Source organism: Hibiscus syriacus, unplaced genomic scaffold, assembly GCF_006381635.1.
Source record: "Hibiscus syriacus cultivar Baekdansim isolate YM2019G1 unplaced genomic scaffold, ASM638163v2 tig00110912_pilon, whole genome shotgun sequence".
Classification (NCBI taxonomy): Eukaryota; Viridiplantae; Streptophyta; class Magnoliopsida; order Malvales; family Malvaceae; genus Hibiscus; species Hibiscus syriacus.
In genome coordinates, this window is record NW_024062911.1 from 1462833 (window position 1) to 1487449 (window position 24617).

The 24617-nt window shown below is 33.9% G+C and overlaps 1 protein-coding gene and 1 long non-coding RNA gene across 2 annotated transcripts; one reads left to right on the plus strand and one right to left on the minus strand.

The window, feature by feature from the left end:
* The first annotated feature begins 8668 nt into the window (after positions 1-8668).
* Positions 8669-11733, plus strand: LOC120146373 (1-aminocyclopropane-1-carboxylate synthase-like). Its single transcript, XM_039159958.1, has 4 exons — positions 8669-8851; positions 8956-9087; positions 9297-9457; positions 10396-11733. The coding sequence occupies exons 1-4, from the start codon at positions 8705-8707 to the stop codon at positions 11381-11383; spliced, it is 1428 nt and encodes a 475-aa protein (XP_039015889.1). The 5' UTR covers positions 8669-8704; the 3' UTR covers positions 11384-11733.
* On the minus strand, positions 8752-24354 carry LOC120146374. The gene is made up of 3 exons (XR_005518214.1): positions 24343-24354; positions 22129-22130; positions 8752-8891 (listed from the first exon to the last, which is right to left on the minus strand). It is a non-coding gene; the product is annotated as an uncharacterized LOC120146374 (long non-coding RNA).
* Between the last annotated feature and the right edge of the window lie 263 nt (positions 24355-24617).

The following is a 24617-nucleotide window of genomic DNA, read 5'->3' on the forward strand; positions in this document are numbered from 1 at the left end:
GCCAGCATTTTGAAAGGCTTGACTGATCTTCTGAAAATCTTCATGCATGGTTTTCATTTCTGTGCTCAATTTTGTTGTTTTGGTCATTCAAGTCCTTCAAATAACATGCTTGAGTTTCATAAAAACCTCCACTAATCTGAATGTCCTGACTGATGCTCTTACCATAGACTGCTTTTGGTATCAATCTGGTAGGATCTTTGTGTAATACTTTTGGTATTAATATAACAGGATCTCTGTGTGCTTTGCTTGCTTCTATCCTCGGAGTTTCCTCGGGATGTCTTTCTTTGGCCGCATCATATTTTGTTTGATCATAAAACTTTTTGTCCATTTACGATTTCTTTCCAATATGATGAACAGTCTTTCCAGTAAACACCTTTTGGTTTTGCCATGATCATGCAATGCAAACAAAAGAAATCAATATGAACATATTAGAGCAATGTAACATGCATGGAAAAATAAGAAAACAAAAATAGAATAATTAGTACCAATTAATGGAAAGAAAAATTCTATTTATCAAGGTATAAATCTTAACCTCATGCTTTCTAGTTCCATGCTTTGTTTGGAAAATTTAACCTAACCACATGATTTCTAGTTCGCATGCATTTATTCAGGAAAAAGAAAAGGAAATAAAATAAAATAAAAGCTAGAGCTTATTTCTCCTTTGTGTATACCTACTGACAAAATTTCGGCATGGTTTCAGATCGGGAGAGTTTCTAGGGTTTATTATATGCAGGTTTTCAGTTCTAGGAGTAAAGGTACTCGAACTGTTCTTGTTGATGCCCCCTTGGGCTGTCAAACCCTCAATCCTAGTCCATTACAGACTTAAGCGGATCGAGTTCAATTCGAGGGGACACATTTCTCTATGACTGACACGGAGAATAAATTCTCACGAAGACATAGAGCATATGAACCCCAAAAGTTACTAGCTAGGTCTGACATGGAGAATAAATTCTCACGAAGACGTCGCTTTCACTCCCACTTAAAAGGGACAAACTCAATTATAGAGCTTTATGTTATGCAATGCAAGTGTTGTGTGTGAGGAGAAATGTTCAAACCTCTAACAAATAAATAATAAAATTTAATATTTGAAAATAAAGCATTAAATAACATATAAATATTATGAAAATAATAAGTATATATATAAAAATTTTGAAAAGAAAGAATTAAAATTTAAATATATGAATTTTTAATTTTCTAATTGATAGAGACAAATAATAATTGGTTTTAAAGTTTGACCAGTTCCCAGCGGAGTCGCCAAGCTGTCGCAACCGGTTTTCGTCCGGGCACGAATTTTTTACTTGGCGGGAAAAGTGATGTGAATAAATGGTTTAAAATAATTTGGGAGTCGACATCGGCCTTTTGGGTCAGGTAGGTCGAATACCTAAAAAATTATCTTTTAAAAGAGTTTCTAAGAAAACATCAGTTAAAAGATAAATTGATCTGCGTTTTAACCAAAAATTCATCCTTTTTAGAAATAAAAAGGATTCGTGGTCGGTTACGTTTAGGGAAGGATTAGCACCCCTACAACGCCCAAAATTGATACTTTTTAATTATAAATTGTCTCTATTATTAGAAATTTAAAAATTCAAAATATATTTAATTTATAATCCTATTATTTCAAAATTATAATTATGGAAAATTATGGAAATAAATATTATTTATTTAGAAATATCAGAAAATGACTTCTAGGTGCCTTTAAGACAGCTCTTTTCTTTGATATTAAAAAATAAATAAATAATTAAAACAATTAATATATAATTTATAAAATAAGATATTTATTTATTTAAAAATATCAGAAAATAGACATCCAGCTGTTTTAAGACTGCCCTTTCTTAATATTGAAAAATAAATAAATATATATTAAAATATGATTATTAAAAGTAATTTATGAAATATAAGATTTTAACGAATAAACAAATATTATTTATTATATATATATTTATTTATATAAATAATAAGAATAATAATAAAAAGTAATAATAATAAAATAATATTGCAAATAATAATTAAAATAAAAGGAATTAAAAATATAGTATTAAAATATAAAATATTAAAAAATCAAAAATGAAATTTTAATGATTAAAATGTAAAATTATAAAACTAGAGTACTAATTCGAAATATATAAAAGATGGGCATTAAAAGTGTAATTTAACCATAATTAATAATACGAGATTAAAATAATAATTAATAAACTATGAGGGACTGAATTTGATATTTTCCTAAATATATATATATGCGGATAAGGACTAAATTAAAATAAAATAAAATTAGAAGACTAAATTAAAATAATCAAAAATTACTTTCAGTGACTAAATTGCAAGGTATACAAACTTGGAGCACTACGGACGGGGTTTACCCTTTAAGAAATTACAGAAATACCCTCCCCAAAACGGCGTCGTATGGGAGAGGGTATTTAAATACCCGAAACGGCTGGCCCTTCGGGCTAGCTCTCTCATTTCTTCATTCCCTCTTCTCTCTCAAAAATAAGAGAGCCAGAATTTGTCTCTGGCTTCTCTCTAAAATGAGAGAAGACAGTCCCGGTCAGCCACCGCTGCCGGGCTCCGACCACCACTGCCGGCCACCGGTGGCCGGAAAATTCTAAAATACACAAAAATATAGATCGGGACGATCTAAAACCGATTTCGGTGTTCTTTTTCCCTAAAAAGTTCCCAATCGGAGCAAATCTACGAAAGTACCTTCGGGTTTTGGTTGTTTCCGGTGACGTTTGGTATCTCGAGGGTAAGTTCTTTTCTTCTCTGTTTTTATTTTCGATTGTTGATGCTTGTTGTGTTCTCGTTGCTTTTCTTACGTAGTTGTCTGGGATCATTGGTGTAGTTCTTGCTTTTGTTTCTATTTTTCTCCAGTTTTTCCTCTCTTATTTTGCAGGTGTGGTGGCTTTTATAGCCACCACCGAGGCTTTCGTTGGACTGGTCCCTTAAGAGGCTTTCGGTGAGTCACCGAGCTATGTGGTGACTCACCCCAATAGTTGCGACGTGTGGGGCGGCTGGCTCTTCTGGAAAGCTCGGTGAGGCAGCAAGCGTCAGTAGTAGATATTGGACCATCTGGCTGCGGCTGGGACGTGGCTCTCTAGAAGCAATGGCGGCGGCTGGGACGTGGCCCTAGGGTTATGATACCCTAGGGTTTTATTTGGAAAGCTGTGGACCGTTGGATCAAAACAGATCCAACGGCTGAGGTGGAGGCGGCTGCTGGTGATGATATAAACCCTAGATGGGTTTAGGGTTACTGTTGGGCCATCTGGGTTTGGTCTCTTGTAATTGGGCTCGTCTGGGTTGGGCCGGACTTGGCCTGTTTGTAATAATAATAATTATTTATTTAATAATAATAATATAATATAATAATAATAATATTAAAACAAAATAATAATAATAAATAAAACAAATGAAATAAAAAACTAGTGTCTTCACATGAGTTTAATTCAAATTTGAATTGCAGAAACGTGTGGTTGATCCATTCGTTTTTCTAGAAGCATTGACTGGACCTTCTAGAAGGCACTGACATCATCGTGACATCAGATGCGTCATGTCTAATGTCATGCCCACTAATCCAGCTTTGATTCCGTAAATAACAAAAAATTGCAGTATTCTGTCCTTTTAGTGCAATTTCCAAAATCTAGTGTCATGTACAGAAAATGAATCAAAATGAACAAACAAGCCACAAAAAACAACGATTAAGGAGAAATTTAAAGTCGAAATAACAACTAAATAAAGCATCTATCAAACTTCCTTCTTGATTTACATCTTTGGTTTGGTGGCATTGTTTATTCATCAAGAAGGTTTGAATATCATGGATTTTAAAGAGGACATGATCGTGGGTTTGGATACATGCATCAGTTTGCCCACAAAACGTCTACATGTGTAATATCTCAACATTTTAAGTGAGGATCACAATGGAGGTAACTCGATGGCATGAAAATATGGCAGATAATAAGAAGAATTTTTAGGAGACTCAATACCAAGGTTGAGAGACCAAAATGCTTGCATGCATTAACTGTTTAAAACATTATATGTTATTTCTAAAGAAAAGGGTATTTTCGAGTACTTGGGCTAGACAGAGCTCGTTGATACCCGTTGAAGTAGTTTGTTGGCGTCATCCCTGATGCGGTTCCTTACGGTTCGCAATGTGTTTCCTCTAACATGTTGCCAAGCCTCTTGAGCGTGGTAATGCTAGGCAAGGGGCTAGTCACGATAGAGCCCAAAATAATGTCGCTCATGTGTTCCTCAATGCACATGAGGGAGACGATCCTTTTTTAGGGGACAAGTGGTGTTGCTCATACTTCCTCCTTCTTGCTTTCATTTTCTTCATAGTGTGCCCCCTCTAACTTCTTTATCGCGGAGTGATTCGAAGAGGTGAGTGTGTTTTGGGAGGTTGAGGTAGGATGTGAGGATGAGTGTTTTGGTTTTTGAGGGTGACGATGATGACTCTTTTGGGGTTTGGGTGAGATTTTTACTGATTTTTCAATCATGAAGTCTATCCATGCTCATTGCACTAATTATTGATGAGAACAAGTTTAGCTCGTCAACCATGTGTGGTTCACCTCTTTTAGTTTGGGCGAAGAGTCTCGGCCGGTGAGAGGACGATCGTTAGTCAGTGTTTGGATAAAGGGGAGAATTGAGCGTAAATGATTAAGAAGATGATACGAGAACAATATGAGTTTCAATCTCTTTTCCAGTCTTGATTTAGGGTATTTATAGTAGCTTTTAGTGTGTGTCAATCATATAGTTATCATGGCTATTTTCTGGTTGACAAATTAGGTAAATCTGATAGTCATACTTTGGATTTCATTATGGTGCATCATGTGAACTTGTTAGAAGTCTTATCTAGGCATTGTAGTTGACTTGAGGGTCTATTCTTTGAGACACGAGCTTTTAGGGGTTCTATCAAATGGAGAGGTATGTGTGAAGAATAATAGTTGATGAAGTGTTGGGAGATCCATTGTGACAGAAACTGATAGATTTTCGAAAGGTGTTTCCGAAGGTATAGAACCGTTATATAAACTGATTAGTAAATTTTAATTTTAATTATGATTAAAACGTTGAATCTTTAATATTTATGTGTAAAATATAAGTATAAAATAAAATTATCTATAAAAATCAAGCGTCGGAGTGACATAAATTAGGTTTCGAAGTTGGTGTGGAATAAAGTATAAAATAAAGTTACCTAAAAAAACCAAGCTTAGTTTGAGACATTGCATGTGAGTGCTGTCAGTGTCCGTACACACGGTATCGTGTGTGTGCCAAATCTTTTTCAATCTGTTTTTGCAGATTTCAGATTGCAATAAATAATTGTTTTGCAGAAATAAATAGGAGTAAGTTAAATTTTAATTTTAAACGTATTCGTTTTTATATTGGAAATTAATTTTTATTTATAGTATTATTTTAATTTGTTAAGTTTTTCACACTGATATTTTTTATAATAATTGTAATATCCGACACTTCTATATTTTTATAAACTTTATTAACATATATTTTTTTAATTTTAGATAATTTTAGGTAAATTATATATTTTTATCTTTATATGATTATGCGATCTGAAGAATATTGTATCATTTTTAAATATTACTACAAAAAAAGTTTCAATACAGAAACACAGACAAGCTCAAATATTAAAATAGAATAAAAATTAAATAGATATTAATATAAAAATTGGTAATTCATTTAATAGTATGAAGTGATTATATGATAATATATATTCAGGATTTTTTTAACTACCAAAACCACACATTAAATATTTATAAATAACAATAAATAAAATTAATTATTTTATATATAATTCATCTTGTTCTTCAAAATTTTTAAAATGTAAAAATATATTTAAAAGTTTTTAATCTAATAATTTTAAATATATATATAATATCTTATCAAATTTAATTATTTAAAATAATTATAACTAAAATTAAAAAACCACTAAAAGTTTAATAAAAATAATTTTAATAGGAAAATAATAATGTCTAAAAAGTCTAATTATTTATATGCAATGCAGTCTAAAAGTTTCATCTAAAAAGTATTTATTTGTGTGCACTGTCTTTGAAATTTCAACGCACCGCAATACGAAAATTATTATATTTATATAGGTTAATATATATATTTTTTCAAAAAATCTATACAATACACTGTTTGTTTAAACTGGCCCCTACACTCCATGGTTTTTAGAACCAGACCGGTTAACGAACCGATCATGTTATCGGTTTATTGGTTTAATCGATCGAATTGGTTCAACCGATCAAAAGAACCGAATGACGTCATAATTATTTAAAAAATTGAATAAAAATATCAAAAATATTTAATAAAAAATAATTTTTTATACCACAAGTCATATTCAAAGCAAGTCATAATATATATAAGTTAAAAACCATAAAATCAAGTAAAACAAAAGGATTCAAATTAACTACAACATAATATTTAAGGTAAAATATATTAAATAATAAATATAATTATATAATTATAATTAAAAAATAAATTTTGGGTTAAAAAATCATAACAAAATGATATTGTTTGATTTAATTTTTTTTTTAAATAATCCCACATGGCTAAGAAACATAGAAGAGCATCCCAAAAGTCTAAAGAGTGAAAATATGAGAACAAAACAATCTCACATTGCTAAGAAACATAGAAGCGCATCACAACTAACTTCTATAAATAATAGAGGTAATTTGGCATTCAAAATCATGGAGCCTTTTGGTGAGCATTGAGTGAACTATTCTTTCACTTCAATCAAGCTCGAATTTTAGGCTTCAATCGAGCTTCTAAATTTTTTTTGAGTTCAAGCCTTTTTGAGTTCAAGTTTAAATATTATATTTCGAGTTTGAGTTGAACTTGATAATTTTTAGCTTGTGAGTTTGAGTTGAGTTGAGCTTACTTTTAAAGTTTTCAAGTTCGAGTCGAGCTCAGCAATACTCGAGTTTGACTTGGCTCGTTTAACAAACGACGTTGTTTGGTTTAATTTTTTTTTTAAAAAAAAATAATAAAAATCTCGTTTTTTCCCAATTTTTTCCGGTTTTCAGCCGGTCCGGTTCGAACGGTTCAACGGTTCACTAATAGCGGTTCAAACGGTTTAGATTGAACCGGACTAAGCAACGGTTCCCGGTTGAACCGATTGAACCGACCGGTCCGATCCGATTTTCAAAACAGAGCTACACTCTCATTGGTAAATACTTTTTTTTCCTCTCTTTAATTATGTCTCATATTTGAGATAAGAGAAATGAAAAGATTACCTCTTAGAAAATGATTGATAGATTTGATAAATTTATTTTGATAGGTATAAAAGAATAAAGGTAAAAAAATATAAGTGTCATTATTTATTGATTTTTAATAAAATATTTTGAATAAAATCATTTTGAAATTCAAAATAAACAAATTTAACATGAAGAACAAAATATTTTTTTGTTTTTATATAAAATTGACGCTCAAATTTTGTATCCACTTAAGTACCTAATAAAATAAACAAGATTCTAAAAGAAATGAAAAATCCAAAAATAAAAATGTAAAAGAAAGCTTAAAAGGGAAAACTCCACATTTTCTAAGAATTTATAATATCTTTTAAAACATGATAATTTTTCTTCTTTTTTTCTTATTCTCTATTTTTAAAATCCTATGATTATTTTTGGAACATTATATATTAAATTAAAAAATTCAAAAAAAATATACTCAAATTTTCAAAGGATAAAGTACACAAATAATTCTCCTATTATAGGATATTATTTTATTGAGTTCATCTACTATTAAAAGTTACAAAAAGATCTCCTAACTATAAAGCGTTGTTTTATTGAGACTATCGACTATTAAAATTTACAAAGTGGTCCCCGAACTATATGACATTACTTTGTTCAATCCTCTAACTATTAAAATTTACAAAATTATCATCTGACTATTCATATATTCCAAAATTATGATTTTCCGTTAAAAAATAGATAACAATCTGAGCTGAACGTTAACCTATTGACTGATATGTGATAAAATATGATCCTAAAATCTAAAATAACTATCATATCCTATATTCGAGGGAATCAACAAAGTAACATCCTATAGTCGGAGGAAATTTAATCATTTAGAAAACCGTTTCAATTTCTTTTTTGAAATTATAGTAAGTTTTGTATGAAAAAAATACATAAAACTAAGAAAAATGAAAAGCACCAAAGATTTTAAGAATTTTTTATATTTTGGATTAAATTATCAAATTAAAATAACTATCAAACATTTTTAATGTTAATATATATATATCAAACTTAGATATGATGTTAAAGGTACCAAGATCCTTACCATTATTTATACATTTAAGTTGTGATTTTTAATGGTATATTTGTCATCCATTATGCTAATCTCTTTGTCGTAAAGATGAGAGGGGGATCCAAATTCAAGTTTTCTAAATTTCCAATAACAAAATTAATGTTAAAAATGAATATTTACCAAAATCCTGTCAAACATGAGTGCTCTTCCAGGAACTTTCAACTTCTTCTCATGTAGACCCCATCCACCACAAACTTTATACACGTATATACCATCAACCTCTAAGCCTATACATATATATATATATACTGCCAGACAATCATTCCACATCTCCTCAAACCATTTCCCAACACTCTCTCACCATTAACTAATCAATTTCTTTCTCATCTGTAATCACTTTTCTTCTTGTGTTTCTTCTTCTGCAAAGCTTAATCTATTTTTCATTCCTACTTTAAAAAAAATGGTTTCCATGTCTAAGATTGCCACTGGGAATGGCCATGGTGAAAACTCACCTTATTTTGATGGATGGAAGGCATATGAGGTCAATCCATTTCACGCTATTGACAGGCCTGATGGTGTCATTCAAATGGGTCTAGCTGAGAATCAGGTAAATTGTTACAGACCTCCATGAAATGAATTTTCCACTACTCATAGCTGAGAGAATCTGCAGGTAACTGATGATCTCAATTTCACTGTCTTTATGTTATCCAGCTTTGCTTTGAATTCATCAAAAAGTGGCTAATGGAACACCCAGAGGCCTCCCTTTGCACTCCGGAAGGTGTCTACAAATTCAAAGAGACTGCTCTTTTCCAGGATTATCATGGGATGCCCGAGTTCAGACAGGTACTCGAATAAATACTTTCTTATAATTCATAAGATGTTGACTAATTAACCCTCATTGTTTAAGAATATATTGAGTGGTCTCTGTGGTTGAAATAAATGTAATTTTCCTTTGAGATATATGATTCTACGTATGTACATTATCAATAATTAAGAAATATCAAATATTATCTTATAATCACTCATTTATTAAAATTGTGCGTATACAACAGGCTGTTGCAAAATTCATGGGGAAAGTGAGGGGGGATAGAGTGAAATTTGACCCTGACCGCATTGTTATGAGTGGTGGAGCAACTGGGGCTCACGAAATGGTTGCCTTTTGCTTGGCAGATCCCGGTGAAGCATTACTGGTTCCCACTCCATATTATCCAGGGTAATTCCTTCTTCCTATTATTGGCTTTTCTCTTCACGCTTACAGTGATCTAGAATTGTAAACGAGTCCAGTCCACCTCAAGTATTACAAATATGTTCAAAATTAAATTAGAATCATAAGTTTACGAGTTTAAAATTATCAAGTTCGATTCGAACTCAATTCGAAAGTTCACGAGCTTAAAATTGTCAAGCTCAATTCGAATTCGAAGTAAAATTGTCGAGCTTTATATTTTTTCGAGTTGCTCGCAAACTTTTCAAGTCAGGTATTAAGTAGCTCGGTACAACTCATTAAAAACTTTGATTAAATCAAACTCGAATAACACTGATTTATTTCATGTCATTTAGATGTCTAAAGGACCAACATTGACCTTTTGTCCTAAAATCAACCCACACATGGAGAGGAATTGCTAATTAACTATTAAATTACGGCTAAGATTCGTTTAATGAGAATTGATTAATTTAATCAACTTAGCAGTAAAGTCAAATGTGACAACGTCGCCGCCTGGGATTGGTTCAAAAGGAATGAAAATCTGGGTAAATAAATAATTCAGCATTTTCCAAGAAAAAAAAGGAAATTATTGAGAGATCCAAGTTTTCTGTGCACATTTCAGTGATGGAATCATGAAAGCAACGTTGTCTCTTAGTTTTCATGTCAAAGCCCTTTGAAGTTGACGGCCCATATCTGTATTTTTTATGGTAACTTAATAGAGAAAAAATTTTCTTATAAAGATGAGAGATCATCATCATCCTCAGTGGGACAGTAATAATCTCTAGAAAGTTGAGCAGTCATCTTCATTTCAACCAGTCTACATCTTCATTTACTCATATACACCTAACACTCAAGCATAATATATAGCTGGATGCACTAAATGTACATAGACCTGCAAATTTGATATAGATAAGATTTGTATGGTAAAATGTATGGTATCAATTTTGCAGATTTGATCGTGACTTGAGGTGGAGGACAGGAATAGAACTTGTTCCAGTGATTTGTGAAAGTTGCAATAATTTCCAAATCACTAGAAACGCCTTGGAAGCTGCGTATGAAAAAGCTGAAGAAGCTAACCTCAGGGTCAAGGGATTGCTCATAACAAATCCATCAAATCCATTGGGAACTATCATGGATCGCGGCACATTGAGGAGCATAGTGAGGTTCGTAAACGAAAAGAACATTCACCTTATAGGTGACGAGATTTATGCGGCCACAGTTTTCAAGGACCCTGATTTCGTTAGCATTTCTGAGGTTATAGACGAAGTTGAATGCAACCGTGACCTTATCCACATTGTTTACAGTCTTTCAAAAGACATGGGGTTCCCTGGTTTCCGAGTCGGCATCGTGTACTCGTACAACGATGCTGTGGTGAATTGTGCTCGGAAAATGTCTAGCTACGGCTTGGTGTCCTCACAAACACAGCATTTGGTCGCGACGATGTTAAACGACGACGATTTCGTTGATAACTTCATAGTGGAGAGCAAAGAGCAGTTGTTCAAAAGGCACAAGTATTTCACATGGAGTCTTTCGCAAGTCGGTATCGGTTCTTTGAGGAGCAATGGAGGGTTGTTTATATGGATGGACCTTCGTAAAGTCCTCAAAGAAATGACTTTCGAAGGTGAAATGGATTTGTGGAGGGTGATCATCAATGAAGTTAAGCTCAATGTTTCGCCAGGCTCTTCTTTCCATTGCCAGGAGCCAGGTTGGTTCAGGGTTTGCTTTGCTAACATGGAGGATAGCACCTTGGAAGTTGCTCTATCCAGGATCAGAACCTTTATTCTTAACAACAACGACGCCATAGTTCCTCGCAAACTCTGCAGACGCAGCAGCCTTAAACCCAGCTTATCGCGAAGCTTATCTCGAAGAATGGATGATTTCGTGTCACCTACAGGCATTACGTCTCCTCAATCACCCCTCGTCCGAGCCAGAACTTAAGCCGAAAACCAGATTTTCGACAGTAACGGAGAAAAGGGTAGTTCAATCTACTTGTGTTTTTTTTCTTATTCTTTAATCTGTAAAAAAAAATAGAGAATCTGATGCATTGTTTGCCATGGAGATGACCCGTGCACAAGTGTCCTTTTGGTGGAAGCTCTCCGTCGCACGGGGACCTCCATGGACTCATGCATCAGCGTTGTCCCGTTTGTTCAACAATTGTATTTCTTTTTTCTTTCTTTCGTCGCATTAAGTGCGATGTGAGGAAAGTTCAATGCTGGTGAGCACTGCTGGTGCATTAAGTATACCATTGTTGGCTGTTTTCTTTTGTTTATCAGGAAATTGTAATATAAGAAAATCATGTCTTAGTTTGAATTGGTAATGGTGGAATTAAAAAAAGGATTATTTTCTTTGTATTCATTTTTCCTAGCCAAATTCAACTTTCATTTAATTACCATATAGGTATCTATGTTGGATTAAAGTTCATAATTGTGTGCACATATCAATAATATATAACTTTATTTGTAACACCCCAAATTTTAAAATCTGAATTCAACTAATTGCATGTGATTTTCTCTATTTATTATTATTTTATTTGATATTAAATGATTTTTTATGGTAGGACATATACGATTATTTTCTGTCAAATTCAGATTTCGAACATGCTATCGAGTATTATTATGAACTATTTTATATCGAATATCCCACAATGATTTTGAGCATCAAATGATTATCTCAAAAGCCATTTTGAGTATCGAGTTGAGTTATAAATAAATTATTATTATATAAATGTATTTTTAACGGCTTTTTTTGGGCCGTATTAGACGGGTTTTGAAATGTTATAAAAAATATGGAGTCGCCATCGACCTTTGGGTTAAGTAGGTTAAATGCCTAAAAACGTTTTTTAAAGATTTTTTTTATAAAATTCTTTTAAAAAGACAAAATTGATCTGCATGTTACCAGAAATTCATTTTGAAAGGGTTTAGAGTCGATTACGTGTGGGGAATGATTGACACCCTCACAGTACCCAGAATTGATACCTGCTAGATTATACGTTGTCCCTAATAATGGAAATTAAAAATTTTGAATATAAATTTAATTTATGGTCCTTTTATTTTCAACAAATTTATATAATTTTATTAGCAAAAATTCTTAGGAGAAACGGACAATATTTCATTATTTTCAATTTAAGAGAAAATAACCCCTTAAATTAAATTAAGATGATTACTCTCTCTTTCCAACTGAAACAAATTAATATTGTAATTCTTCTAAAACATTAACCAATTTCCCAATTTTTTAGATAAGATAAAGGATGTTCAATTATTAAAAGGATTGAGACCAAGTTTAATATAAATCAAACGACTGTCCTCAATAAATTTAAATAAAAGAACATTTTTTTCTTCTTTTATCTTGATTAATTTTAAGCCTATTTGATTTTTAGGTCTTCACTGATGATATTTATTTATTTCAAAATATTGAAACGAACATCCAGTTGCTTTAAGACTGTCATTTTTCAATATTTAAAAATAAACAAACACTACCTTTAATCAAATTTGAAATTAACTTGGGTTGCTAATTAATGAGCTAACTTTAAAGGTTGGGACACAATTAAAAGAAACCTAATCTTAAAGGTTCAAGTCTAAACCAATAGTTTTCTAATTTAGTGACTAAATTAAAAGGAATAAATCTAAGGTTAAATATAGAGGCTAAAGTAATTATTCAAGGACTAAATCAAAAGATTATAAAACCTAGTGTTAAAATTAAAAGGTGATTAAAACATGTAAGAAAGTATTAAATTAAAATAATTAAAATTTAAAGCTGAAATATTAAAGGATGCATAGTGACTAAATTGTATCAATTGAAAATTAAAACCTGAAATTACAATGGAATAGAGATTAAATTGAAACAAATCAAAACCAAAGGGGAAAAATAATCCCAATAAAACACGGGGACGCGCGTGTTGGAGACCAAGGAGGCGCGGGCTGAATGGCCCCAAAGTCTTTGGATATAAAAAGGCATTTTCTCCCCAATTTTGGTCTCATTATAATAAGGTTGTTTACTGAACAACCTTTGAAAGGTATAGATGCTTGAGCCATGAGTGTAAGACTAAGCTCAACTATATGATGATGTTTTCGCGCAATCAACCGTCTTGTTCAAATGTATAAGGGAAAGAATTTTGAAAAATAAATACCATGCTGACAAAGTGCATAGCTAACGATTTAAACTCAGTGCCACAATCAGATTGAACTCTTTTTAGTTTGGAAATAAACTGTTTAGCTATCGTATGAAAAGAAAGAACCACAATACGAGCATCCGATTTCCAAGCCAAAAAATAGAAACTCGTGCATGCATCAACAAAACTAATATATAACTAGAGTTGTTAGAAACTAGAGGAGCATGTCCCCATAAATCCATTGAGCAAGTTGCAAAGGCTGATCATAAACAGAAACATATTTTTTAAATGGAAGTTTATGACTCTTGCCTAACTGACAAGCATCACAAAAAAGAAAAAAAATTTATTATCATCAGGAATATTACACTCTCTCAAGAACTTGGCTAAAATATTAACAACGTTTTGACTCCAGAATTCTAATTATCTTGCCTCTTTATCAAGAAGAATGCTGCAAACACCGACAATCTTGTAGGGTTGTTGACTCGAGGTAATGACGACCACTATCAGCTTATACTCTGGAAGCAAACTAGAAAGAATGACAGAAATATGCATAGTTTCCGTTAGTGGATTGCCACACGTAGCAAGATTGTCACAATGGCTTGAATTTGATAAAGATACTCCTTTATACTCTGATCATGTTTGCAAAGATTTTTCAAAGAACAATGAAGATACATAATCTTTGTGGTAGAAGAAACAGAAAACGATTGTTGAATCTTCTCCCAGATCTCCAGAGCCGGTTTACAACTTACCAATGACGGTAGAATCGAAGAACCAACAGAAGACAAAAGCCAAGAACAAAGTGCACTATCTTGTTGTTTATATGAAACATATACGCACTACAACAAATTTTCTTATTAGTAGCATCTAGGTTATTATTACTAAAACTTCAATTTATATCACTAGATGTATTTTGTGACGTAAAGTCAATGTCACGATGATCGTCACCCTAGGTGTGTCATAAAGTCAAAAGTGGCGATGTATGTGTTATCGTCATGTATTGTTAAATATATTGATGCTAATAGATAACGTCACAGTTTAAGTTGCATTCATTGACAATTACTTTGTCATCAAATGATGTACATTTTCGTCATTAATAAATATATCGTCACCAATAACACAATAATTTCATTGTATACGTGACGAAAAGAAAATTGTCACATTTTTAGTAACGTAACGTCACAATATAATTAATATTCAATGACAACTAATTATGTCTCTAAATTATGTAAAATTTCGTTATTGATGATTTATATCGTCACAGATAATACATTAAAATTAACCTATATGTGACGAAAGAGATATTGTCAAATTTTTGTGACAATATAAATGTTACATAATAATATTATGAAGACGTCTATGCATAACGTCGCTTTATAATTTATATTCTATGTCAGTTGGTTACGCCACTAAATTAAATAAGATTTCATTATTGATAGTTTATATGTCACAAATGCATTAAAATCAACTTTATGTGACGAAAAAGATATTGTCACATTTTTAGTGACTAATATATTGTTACCTAATAATATGATGATGATTATGCATAACGTCACCATATATAATGTCACCAATATAGTGGCAAAACTAAAAATTGTCACATTTTTAATGAATATATTAAAATAAAATTATTTATACAAATCTAAAAAAAAATAGCTCAATTATTACAAATAATAAGATTTAAACAAATATTTCACTAAAAACATAATAATTTCATTTTATCACGAACTGCTTCAGTTGCTGGCTAAGAACGCCTTCAACAATTTTGCAGTCATAAGCTGCAGCTACCTTCTGAATTGCATCCATTACATCTTTATTCTGCCATTAAAACCATAACAAAAGACATTAAGTACTACATATAATATCAATTGAAGTATGGATGCATGTTGTAACAATAAAATTACAAAGGAAACTAGTAACTAGTAATGCATTCATCGGAAAGGAGGAGGAACATTAAAAACATTTCCCTATCACAATAACTACGACAAAAGCCTCACTTGGATGTTGGTCCATAGCTTTTGAAAAAACAATTGATCTCCAGTGAGTTGTCTTCCCACTGCAACATGAGGGTTGGATGGTCAAAACAGATGGTAGAAAGCGAGGCACAAAGGGTCTATCAATGTAACTATGACTAAAAGAGGCTACATTGGAACTAAATCCATACCTCAAGATTTTCTTCATCCCATAGGAATCATGTGAGCAAACAAAAGATATATATATATATATACATGAAAAAGAGTTAAATAAACCAATATTTCTGGACAGGGTAAAACTTTGAAACAATGAAAAATATAGCATTTACTTGACAGTATTTCTCAAGGTTAAATAAAAACAGCCTTGAGGTTGTACTCACTTTGTGTTAGTTATAAAGAAATGTTGGTCATGTAGGGCAACTGGCATAAACCGAGAAAATAATCTCAGTGACAAAAAATGCCTTATAATATACGAATTTAACCAACTTTTTTTAGATTTGCCAAAATGACCAACTAAATCGCAATGCGATCGATAATTCGCAACGCGATCTCCGGTATCGCAAATCAGTTTCCAAATTCGCAACGCGATTCTGACTATCGCATTGCGATTTCCCAAATTCGCGTTGCGATTTTCCTAATTCGCATTGCGATTTACGTATTCGCGTTGCGATTTTCATAATTCGCAATGCGAATACGTAAATCGCAACGTGATTAAGTAAATCGCAATACGAATTAGGAAAATCGCAATGCGAATACGTAAATCGCAATGCGAATCTGACTATCGCAATGAGATTTACATAGCGCCATTCGTATTAACGTGTATTTTTTTTTCAAATTCCAAACACGAATTTTTTCTTAATATATCGAAAACTGAACAGTCCACAGTAATCGCAACTTATAACCTCAAACCTAAAATCACAACACTCAGTCCCATCTCCATCTCTCACTCTCTACGGCGAAATCCGTCCCCATCTCCGAAGATTTCCGTCCCCATCGCCGGCGAAATCCCTCACAACCATTCACGGTCAGAAATCCCTCACAATCATTCAGAAATGGAAAATCAACCTCCGAGGGTTAGTTTTTTAATTATTTTTATTTTGAAATTTTTGCATTATTTTAGGTTTTCATATTGAAATTGATGATAAGTTTACTGGTAATTTCAATAATAGATTAACCATTTCACTTAGATTTCTTATTAAATTCATTCGATTGCTGCCAATACTGCTAAACTGTTTAGTATTTAACCCTGTGAAGTAGTATTTGTCTTTGTTTTGTCTTTGGTTGAAGTAATACAGAAGAAGAATAGTTTCGAGAATGAAAATCGCAACGCGGAAATGACTATCGCAACGAGAGAATCGCAACGCGAAATGAAAATCGCAACGAGAAACCAAAATCGCATTGCGATTTTCATTTCGCGTTGCGATTCTCTCGTTGCGATAGTCATTTCCACGTTGTGATTTTCATTCTCTCGTTGCGATTTTCATTTCAACCAAAAGACAAAACAGTATTGCAAATTTTAGTTTCAAGAATAAAACTATTTATGTTTATTGTTTTGGTATATCTTCACAGTGTAGTTTTTGGTATATCAAACTTGGTATGTTATTGTTTTTGTAGAAATTTTTTGGCTTCATTGACATTAAGGAATAAAGTTAGCCTAGCCACTACAATTGCTTCGAAGCTTTCACCTGCACAAAGAAAATTGTTTGAGGAAACTGCTTCGGGCCATGGCTGAGAGTACAACATTCGGGTGGAGATGCTAATTTGACCCATTTGTGGCTTCAGACCATGACTAGCGATCTACCGACAGTATACAACGTGGTGAGGAAGAGATATGGTTTCATTTTCCACGGCGTATACTTGTTTTGGGCGGAAGGAGTTCTGCTTAATCACTAGTCTACGATTCGGACACGATGATGTAGGCCGGTACAGTCGTCATATCACCCGCCCATCATGGTTATCCAGGGTTTTTCCTGATGAGTCAATAGAGAAGCCGAACTTACACGTCGACGACCTGAAGAAATTGTTTAATAAGAAAGATGGTTTTACTCGGATGAATGACGTCGATGTTGTTCGAGTATGCCTTCTACTACTTTTGTATGCCGGCTTTTTAGGCAGAGAGGCCAGACAACCTGTTCCTCATGAGCTAATATTTGGTAGAGGACTAAATGCATGGAATCTGTTTCCGTGGGGTTCGTATATATGGAAAGCTACCTGGACTAAGTTGTCGTCTGCCTTTGATGACCGCAAAAGTTTGCAGGGCGATGGGTCGAAATACACTTTGTCAGGCTTTGTTTGGGCCTTTAAGGTAAGAATTTCTATATAATGTTTTCAAAATTATAATTAATTATTTAACAATTACTAATGTTTGTTATTATATTGTTTGTAGATTTGGATATTCGAGGCTTTCCCCAGCATGCAGACATATGCATTAAAAACCTCAAATAATATTCCTAGGGCTATTTCCTAGAAGATGAAACGTCTGTTGGATTGGGAAGACTTAATACCATATGCGACAATAAATAATGTAAGTTAACACAAATATTATCATATATAAACAAGTTATTAATGGTAGATGTTTAACTTTGTTTGAGTTTTTATATTTTAGGAGGCCAACACTCCATTAATGAGACTGACACCCACGGAGGTTGAGCTTGCCACTGATTGGTGGCAAGCTAGTCAGCGTTTTCTTGATGGCACGAATGATGAGCAGCCTCCACTTCCTCCACTTCGAGAGCCATCACCTCACCCAGAGCCATCACCTGATTGACCCGACTATACACCTCTACAACGAGAGCCATCACCTATCTTGTCACATCATCGAGCCTCTTCTCCACCATCACCTCATGATAGGCGACCAGCAAAGATCCCACGACTTCTATCTCCCTGTTCTCCACCTCCATCTCCACAAGATGAGTCAAGGGAGTTATGTGATGAGGTCAATGCCTTGCGTGAGGAGATCGGTACTCTACGCGATAACGATGGTTCATGGCGTGTGGAGGTGTCTACTTTACGTGGTGAGGTTGCCGCTCTACGTGAGATGGTAGTATCGTTGCAGAATGAGGTTCATACTCTACGCAACGAGGTAAGTTTAAGATTTTCCATATTTAACTTGATGATAAATTTACTCGTAATTTCACTTAGATTAACCATTTCACTTAGATTGCTTAGTAAATTTATTCGGTTGCTGCCAATACTGCTAAACTGTTTATTAACACTGTGAAGTTAGTATTGTCTTTTGTTTTGTCTTTTGGTTGAAGTAAATTATTCGGTTGCTGCCAATTCTGCTAAACTGTGTATTCTTTAACATTGTGAAGTTAGTATTTGTCTTTTGGTTGAAAGTAAATTTGCTCGGCTGCTGCCAATTCTGCTAAACTGTGTATTCTTTAACACTGTGAAGTTAGTATTTGTCTTTTTTTTTGTCTTTTGGTTGAAAGTAAATTTGTTCGTTTGCTGCCAATTCTTCTAAACTGTGTATTCTTTAATACTCTGAAGTTAGTATTTGTCTTTGTTTGTCTTTTGGTTGAAGTAATGCAATCCATTCAAGTTTCAATTTGCAGAAGAAGAAGAAATAGTTTATTCTTGAAACTAATTTAGTAACACTGTTTGTCTTTGGTTGAAATGAAAATCGCAACGAGAGAATGAAAATCGCAACGGGAAAGGAAAATCGCAACGCGAAATGAAAATGCAACGACAAAATCGCAACGCGAAACTATAATCGCGTTGCGATTTTGGTTTCGCGTTACGATTTTGTCGTTGCGATTTTCATTTCGTGTTGCGATTCTCGTTGCAATTTTCATTTCGCGTTGCGATAGTCATTTTTCACGTTGCGATTTTAAGTTCCATTCTTCTTCTGCAAATTGAAACTTGAATGAATTGCATTACTTCAACCAATAGACAAAGACAAATACTAAGTTGACAGTGTTGCAAGTTTGAAACATATTTGCCTTTGTTATCTGATGCATTTCATGTCTGTTATTTACTGATATTTGTATTTAATTATTTAACGGCCGATAAGGTGGATGCTTTACGTCGGGTTTTTCTTGCACGACAGAGTTCACGCATCAGACGGCGTGCACGTGCTATTAAGTCTCCGTACACCCCAATAGTGCGAAAGACGCAAGAAGAAGCCCAACTCGCCTGTCATCCCTTAAGAGTCCACTCCTATCGTTGAAGAGGCCCCTACCATTCCTCGAGAGTCTCCTCCCACCGTTCAAGAGGCCACTGTCATTGTTGAAAAGGTCCCTTCCACCATTCAAGAGTCCGATTCACATGGCGTCATATGTAGGATCTGAGAAACCCTCTGACGTGCCGGACATGATGGATTCAAGTTGGCTCTCATATGAGTTACCGACCAGTACCATACCGGTATCTGAAGTGAGAGGAGACAACTACGGACACAATTCTGGATAACACCCTTTTGGGCTAAGACCGCAGTTGATTTTTATCTACATGAGCGGAGCCAGGGTGTTTCACTGACATATGCAAGCTCAACGATGTATTATTGTTGCTTGATCGGTCTTGGTGGGGCGTATTATTAGGGGTCGAAGACAATGACTATTTCGATGGAGGGGTAAGTCTTATATTTTCTTATATTTCAATTTGATTATTTTTTTTTAAATTATGTAAGTTACTAATATATGTCTTTTTTTGTAAACATCATATCGATGCGTGGGTGTCACGTCTTCTAATAATTAGGAAACTTAAGGAAAATAAAAGAAATACACGATATACAATTATGCCGACGTCTTTTAACGCCGTTCACTTGAAGAATCAACGAGATAAATCATTTGCGTTGGGCAATGGACAAGCTAAACTTTATCCTGCATGGTGGGAGGTCGATAAGGTTAGTATTATTTTAGATTGAGTTTAAAGGTATTCATAAATAAGTGCGCAAATGAATGAATATTACTATGATTGCAGGTGTTTCCTATTTTGGAACGTAAACATGGCTTCTCGTCGAGCTTCAGCTCCCATCCTTAAGGCAATAGTATATGAAAACATGATAAATTACATATCATTGGCTGATTTAAGAGATATTATTAAGGGATGGAGCTCTCATTTGGCTAAATTCTTGGATGCGATAAATTATTGGACTCGTTCTGGAAACAAGAAGCCAAAGAAGCTCAATATTACAGTTAGCAGAGATGAGACCGCACCACAACAAACGAAAGGACCCAGAGGGAATTGTGGTCCTCTCGTATGCTTGGCGTTGGAGCGTTGATCACAGGAAGTATAAAGTATCTACCTCCCACCGATAGAGATAGAGCTGCAGTAGGCTTGGGTTTCGGCATTATATGGCTAGATCGATATATACGAGACGCTGCCTACCTGTATCCGCGTTATAAAAATGTCCATAACAATTGGTAAGTTTATAGGCTTGTGGTTTGAAAATGTTTGGTTAAGTACCTAGAATCAATAATTTGGTGTTTGTAGGTTTTAGATGTGTAGAAAGTGTTGTTGAGCAAATGTTTGGTTTCTGCAGGTTAATCTCAGAAGTGAGCTGCGTGAAAATGATGTATGGCTACAAAAGTTGATTCAATAGTAGATGAGGAAATAAGAATTATTGCTTATTTTTTTTATTGTTTAATTGATTTGTAAAAGTTGATTTGTTTAATTGATGTGAACATAATTCTTATTTGTGCTTGTTTAATTGATTGAAATGTAATTGTTGATTTTGTTGATTTCAATCTGCATTATGTTGAAGGCAAAAATGACTATCGCAACGACTAAATCGCAACGCGAAAATAAATTCGCGTTGCGATTTTCATTTCGCTTTGCGATTCCCTCGTTGCGATTTTCATTTCACATTGCGATTCTCTCGTTGCGATTTTCATTTCGCATTGCGATTCTCTCGTTGCGATTTTCATTTCGCATTGCGATTCTCTCATTGCGATTTTCATTTCGCATTGCGATAGTCATTTTCGCATTGCGATAGACATTAAGATGATTGCGAACGTCATTTCCGTGTTGCGATAGTCAAATGAATGCCTCATAAGTGATAACAACTGAACAGATCATAACAATTTTCAAACTCAAGTTACTAATACATGCCTAACTGAAAATGTTAAAAGTTCACACATAAAATCCACATAATACAACGTTTGCATTTAAAAATCACCTAAGTTAACAGTCCCAAAAAGTGAAGCCGGTTATGATTGGGATTTTAAAGATGATTGCGATTTTGATTGTCTTTTGCTTGACACCATATGAGCTTTGGATTTTGATGAGGATCCATATTTTGGTAGAGGAAAAGATGATTGTGATGGCATTGGTGATCCACATGTCAAACCTTGTATGACCACTTTCCTTGCACCGATACATGTCGATCTCTTCTTTCTTCACCCTTAGACGGTATACGATCGTGACTTTTGGTCGGCCAAGTAGCCTTATCCATGACTGGTGGCAAACTGTTTGTAAGTCATCTGATGTCCCACTCAGAAGGATGTGGAATAGGGTAGACAATCTCGCCATAAGTCTGTCGATATACTTCTGTAGTGTAGCAATCCATAGCGTATGCGCTTGAATCATCTTGATTTAGATGAAGAGAAACTTTTATAACATGGCCACATGGATAACCAGATGTTTGCCATTTCATACAACTACACGTCTTGCATTTAGATCGACAAGCCCATTTAAGTTATTATCCAGTACTTCAAACAAAGTGTTGAACATGGTTCAACTCTCCATGACGTTGACTTCACAACACGTTTCGTTATCTTTTTTCTGTCCATGGTGTAACACGATGTTCCAATGTTCCTGTAAATTAATAAATAATACTTAGTAAAATATGATAAGTACGAATTTAAAGAAATAATACATGCATGGTTTCTTTCTTGTAGTACCACTGTTGAATAGAGGCTCGAAAAAAACTCCATTAACATAGTAATGGGTAATTTCCGGGAATGACGACTTAGAGCGTTGATGATTCTGCACTATTAGACGTCATGAAACCATATCTTGCTCCAAGTTGATGTACTCTTGACCATCTTCAAACCGAAATCTTCTAGTGTTTGAGCACACTGAGACAAAACAGGTCTTAAACAGTTTATATGCTTATTAAAATCCACTTCCCGATAAGCTTTTACAGCCTTCCAGTATGTCCATTTGTGATTTTTTATACCAGCAGACCTTGATTTTAGATTTCTATACAAATGAACACCACAAAGTCCATGAAAAGCATCTGGGAAACACCTTCTAACAGCGTTGTCAATTGAGTTTGCCCTATAGGATATGATTGTATATGTAATAGAACTATGCAATCCCCTAAGATGCCCCAAAACCATGTTCATGAATCAGAGGTTTCAGATTTTCCAACCCCGTAAGCTATTGGCAGTATCCCATTGTTAGCATCCATGGCTACTGCTAATAAGTTTACTCCAAGGTATCGACCTTTTAAATGTGCTCCGTCAACTATAATAACTGGGCGCATGCAATTAATAAACGAACGAATCTACAAATCATATACACAAGAAATATAATCATTTAAATGTGAAATGCATGTAACTAACAAAATGAGTCAACAAAATTATATTTACTAACCGCAGCACCAATAGCGATAAACAGCAACTCAAAGGTCCATCTCTATCTGTTTGATATGAGTTACCGACCCAGGATTTTTCAGCTTTAAATTGTGACAATAAGCCGACAGTTGGGCAAACGAGCTTCTGGCGACCCCTCAACAATTCCAAGGCATAACACTTGGCTCTCCAAGCTTGAGAATATGAGATACTAATCTTGAACCGAGCATTCATGTCAGTCATAATTTCATGTCCCGATATACCCTACTATTCAAAAACATTAACTCAGCCAGGAAAATCACCCAACACCTTTTGTTTGCCTGTCTGGTGAGGAAAAACTTGGGTTCTTGAACATGTATGTTATCAATAAAAGTCCTAACTTGAAACATTTCGCAATCTTTTATCCTCTTTGCAATCATACGCCACATACAGTTTTTGTCAATCATACACCTTGTTTCGAAACGATCTTTGCTTGATTTGTTAACTTTTAGTTGATAGCCATCTTCCACACATTTCGTATACAAAGCTATCTTCAAGTCCTTTGTATCAAAACAATCATCTTTCTTGATATGATAATTTTTGTGTGACAATCAACTGCTATCTTACCAACTCTTCTTCCGGTATCTAAAGTAATTCTGGCATATTCCAGTTATACTCCCGTGGCATTTTCGGGGACTTTTCTTTGGGGATTTCTTTTCTTTTTCTTCTTCAGTGTTATATGAATTACAGAATGGATGTTCAAACATGTCATTTACAGTCGTAACTTCCTCCTCATTATCATCACAACATCTTCCTCGGCAACAGCAGTTTCATCATCAAAATTCAGGTATTGACCAATATCAAAATCATTACACGCAGGGTCTGTTCTTCTTCTGAAAAATCATCAAAATCCGAGTATTGACCAAGATCAAAGTCCGGGTATTGACCAAGATCAAATTTCGAATACTGACTAGTACTCACAATTTTTTTTGTTGCTCATCATCGTCTAATGGTCAATACGAAAACCGAAATTTGGTGCTGAAAGTTGATTGGGATTTGGATTAGGGAAAGGTTGTGGGTTTTGATATTGTGTTTGGTATTGGAAATGTGGTGAAACAATATTTGCTTGGTGATGAAATTGTGGTGGAACCATTAAATTTTGAGCATCATAAACTGGGTTGAAAAACTTAGTTGATTACTACCCGCTACTGACCCAACTTTACTACTTCTAGGTTCAACAACATACAATGTAACATCATCACTTGAAACACTAATGTAAACAATGAATCGTTCAACATCTTCATTGTCGGTTAACAAATAAACTTTACCATTTTTCTGATAAGATAGCCTAAATCCACTTAGGGGCTCTAAATTCAATTTATTTGCAACACGTAACATTAGAGTTTCATAAGTTAACTTTTTTAATGACAGTTTTAGTTGAAGATTTATGGGTAAAGGCATATATTGTAAAACACCATGAACATTCTCCCATGACCCTCCAAAACACAAATATCCAAACACGATCAACATTAGATGATTTCATTATTGTAAATTAATTTACTAACAAACGAGCTGCGAAACTAAAACCTGTTACCGGA

Coding starts and splice junctions, on each gene's coding strand:
- LOC120146373 (XM_039159958.1), top strand. CDS start 8,705: ATGGTTTCCATGTCTAAGATTGCCACTGGGAATGGCCATGGTGAAAAC. Junction 9,088..9,296: donor GGATGCCCGAGTTCAGACAG/GTACTCGAATAA, acceptor CGTATACAACAG/GCTGTTGCAAAATTCATGGG. Junction 9,458..10,395: donor CCCACTCCATATTATCCAGG/GTAATTCCTTCT, acceptor TCAATTTTGCAG/ATTTGATCGTGACTTGAGGT.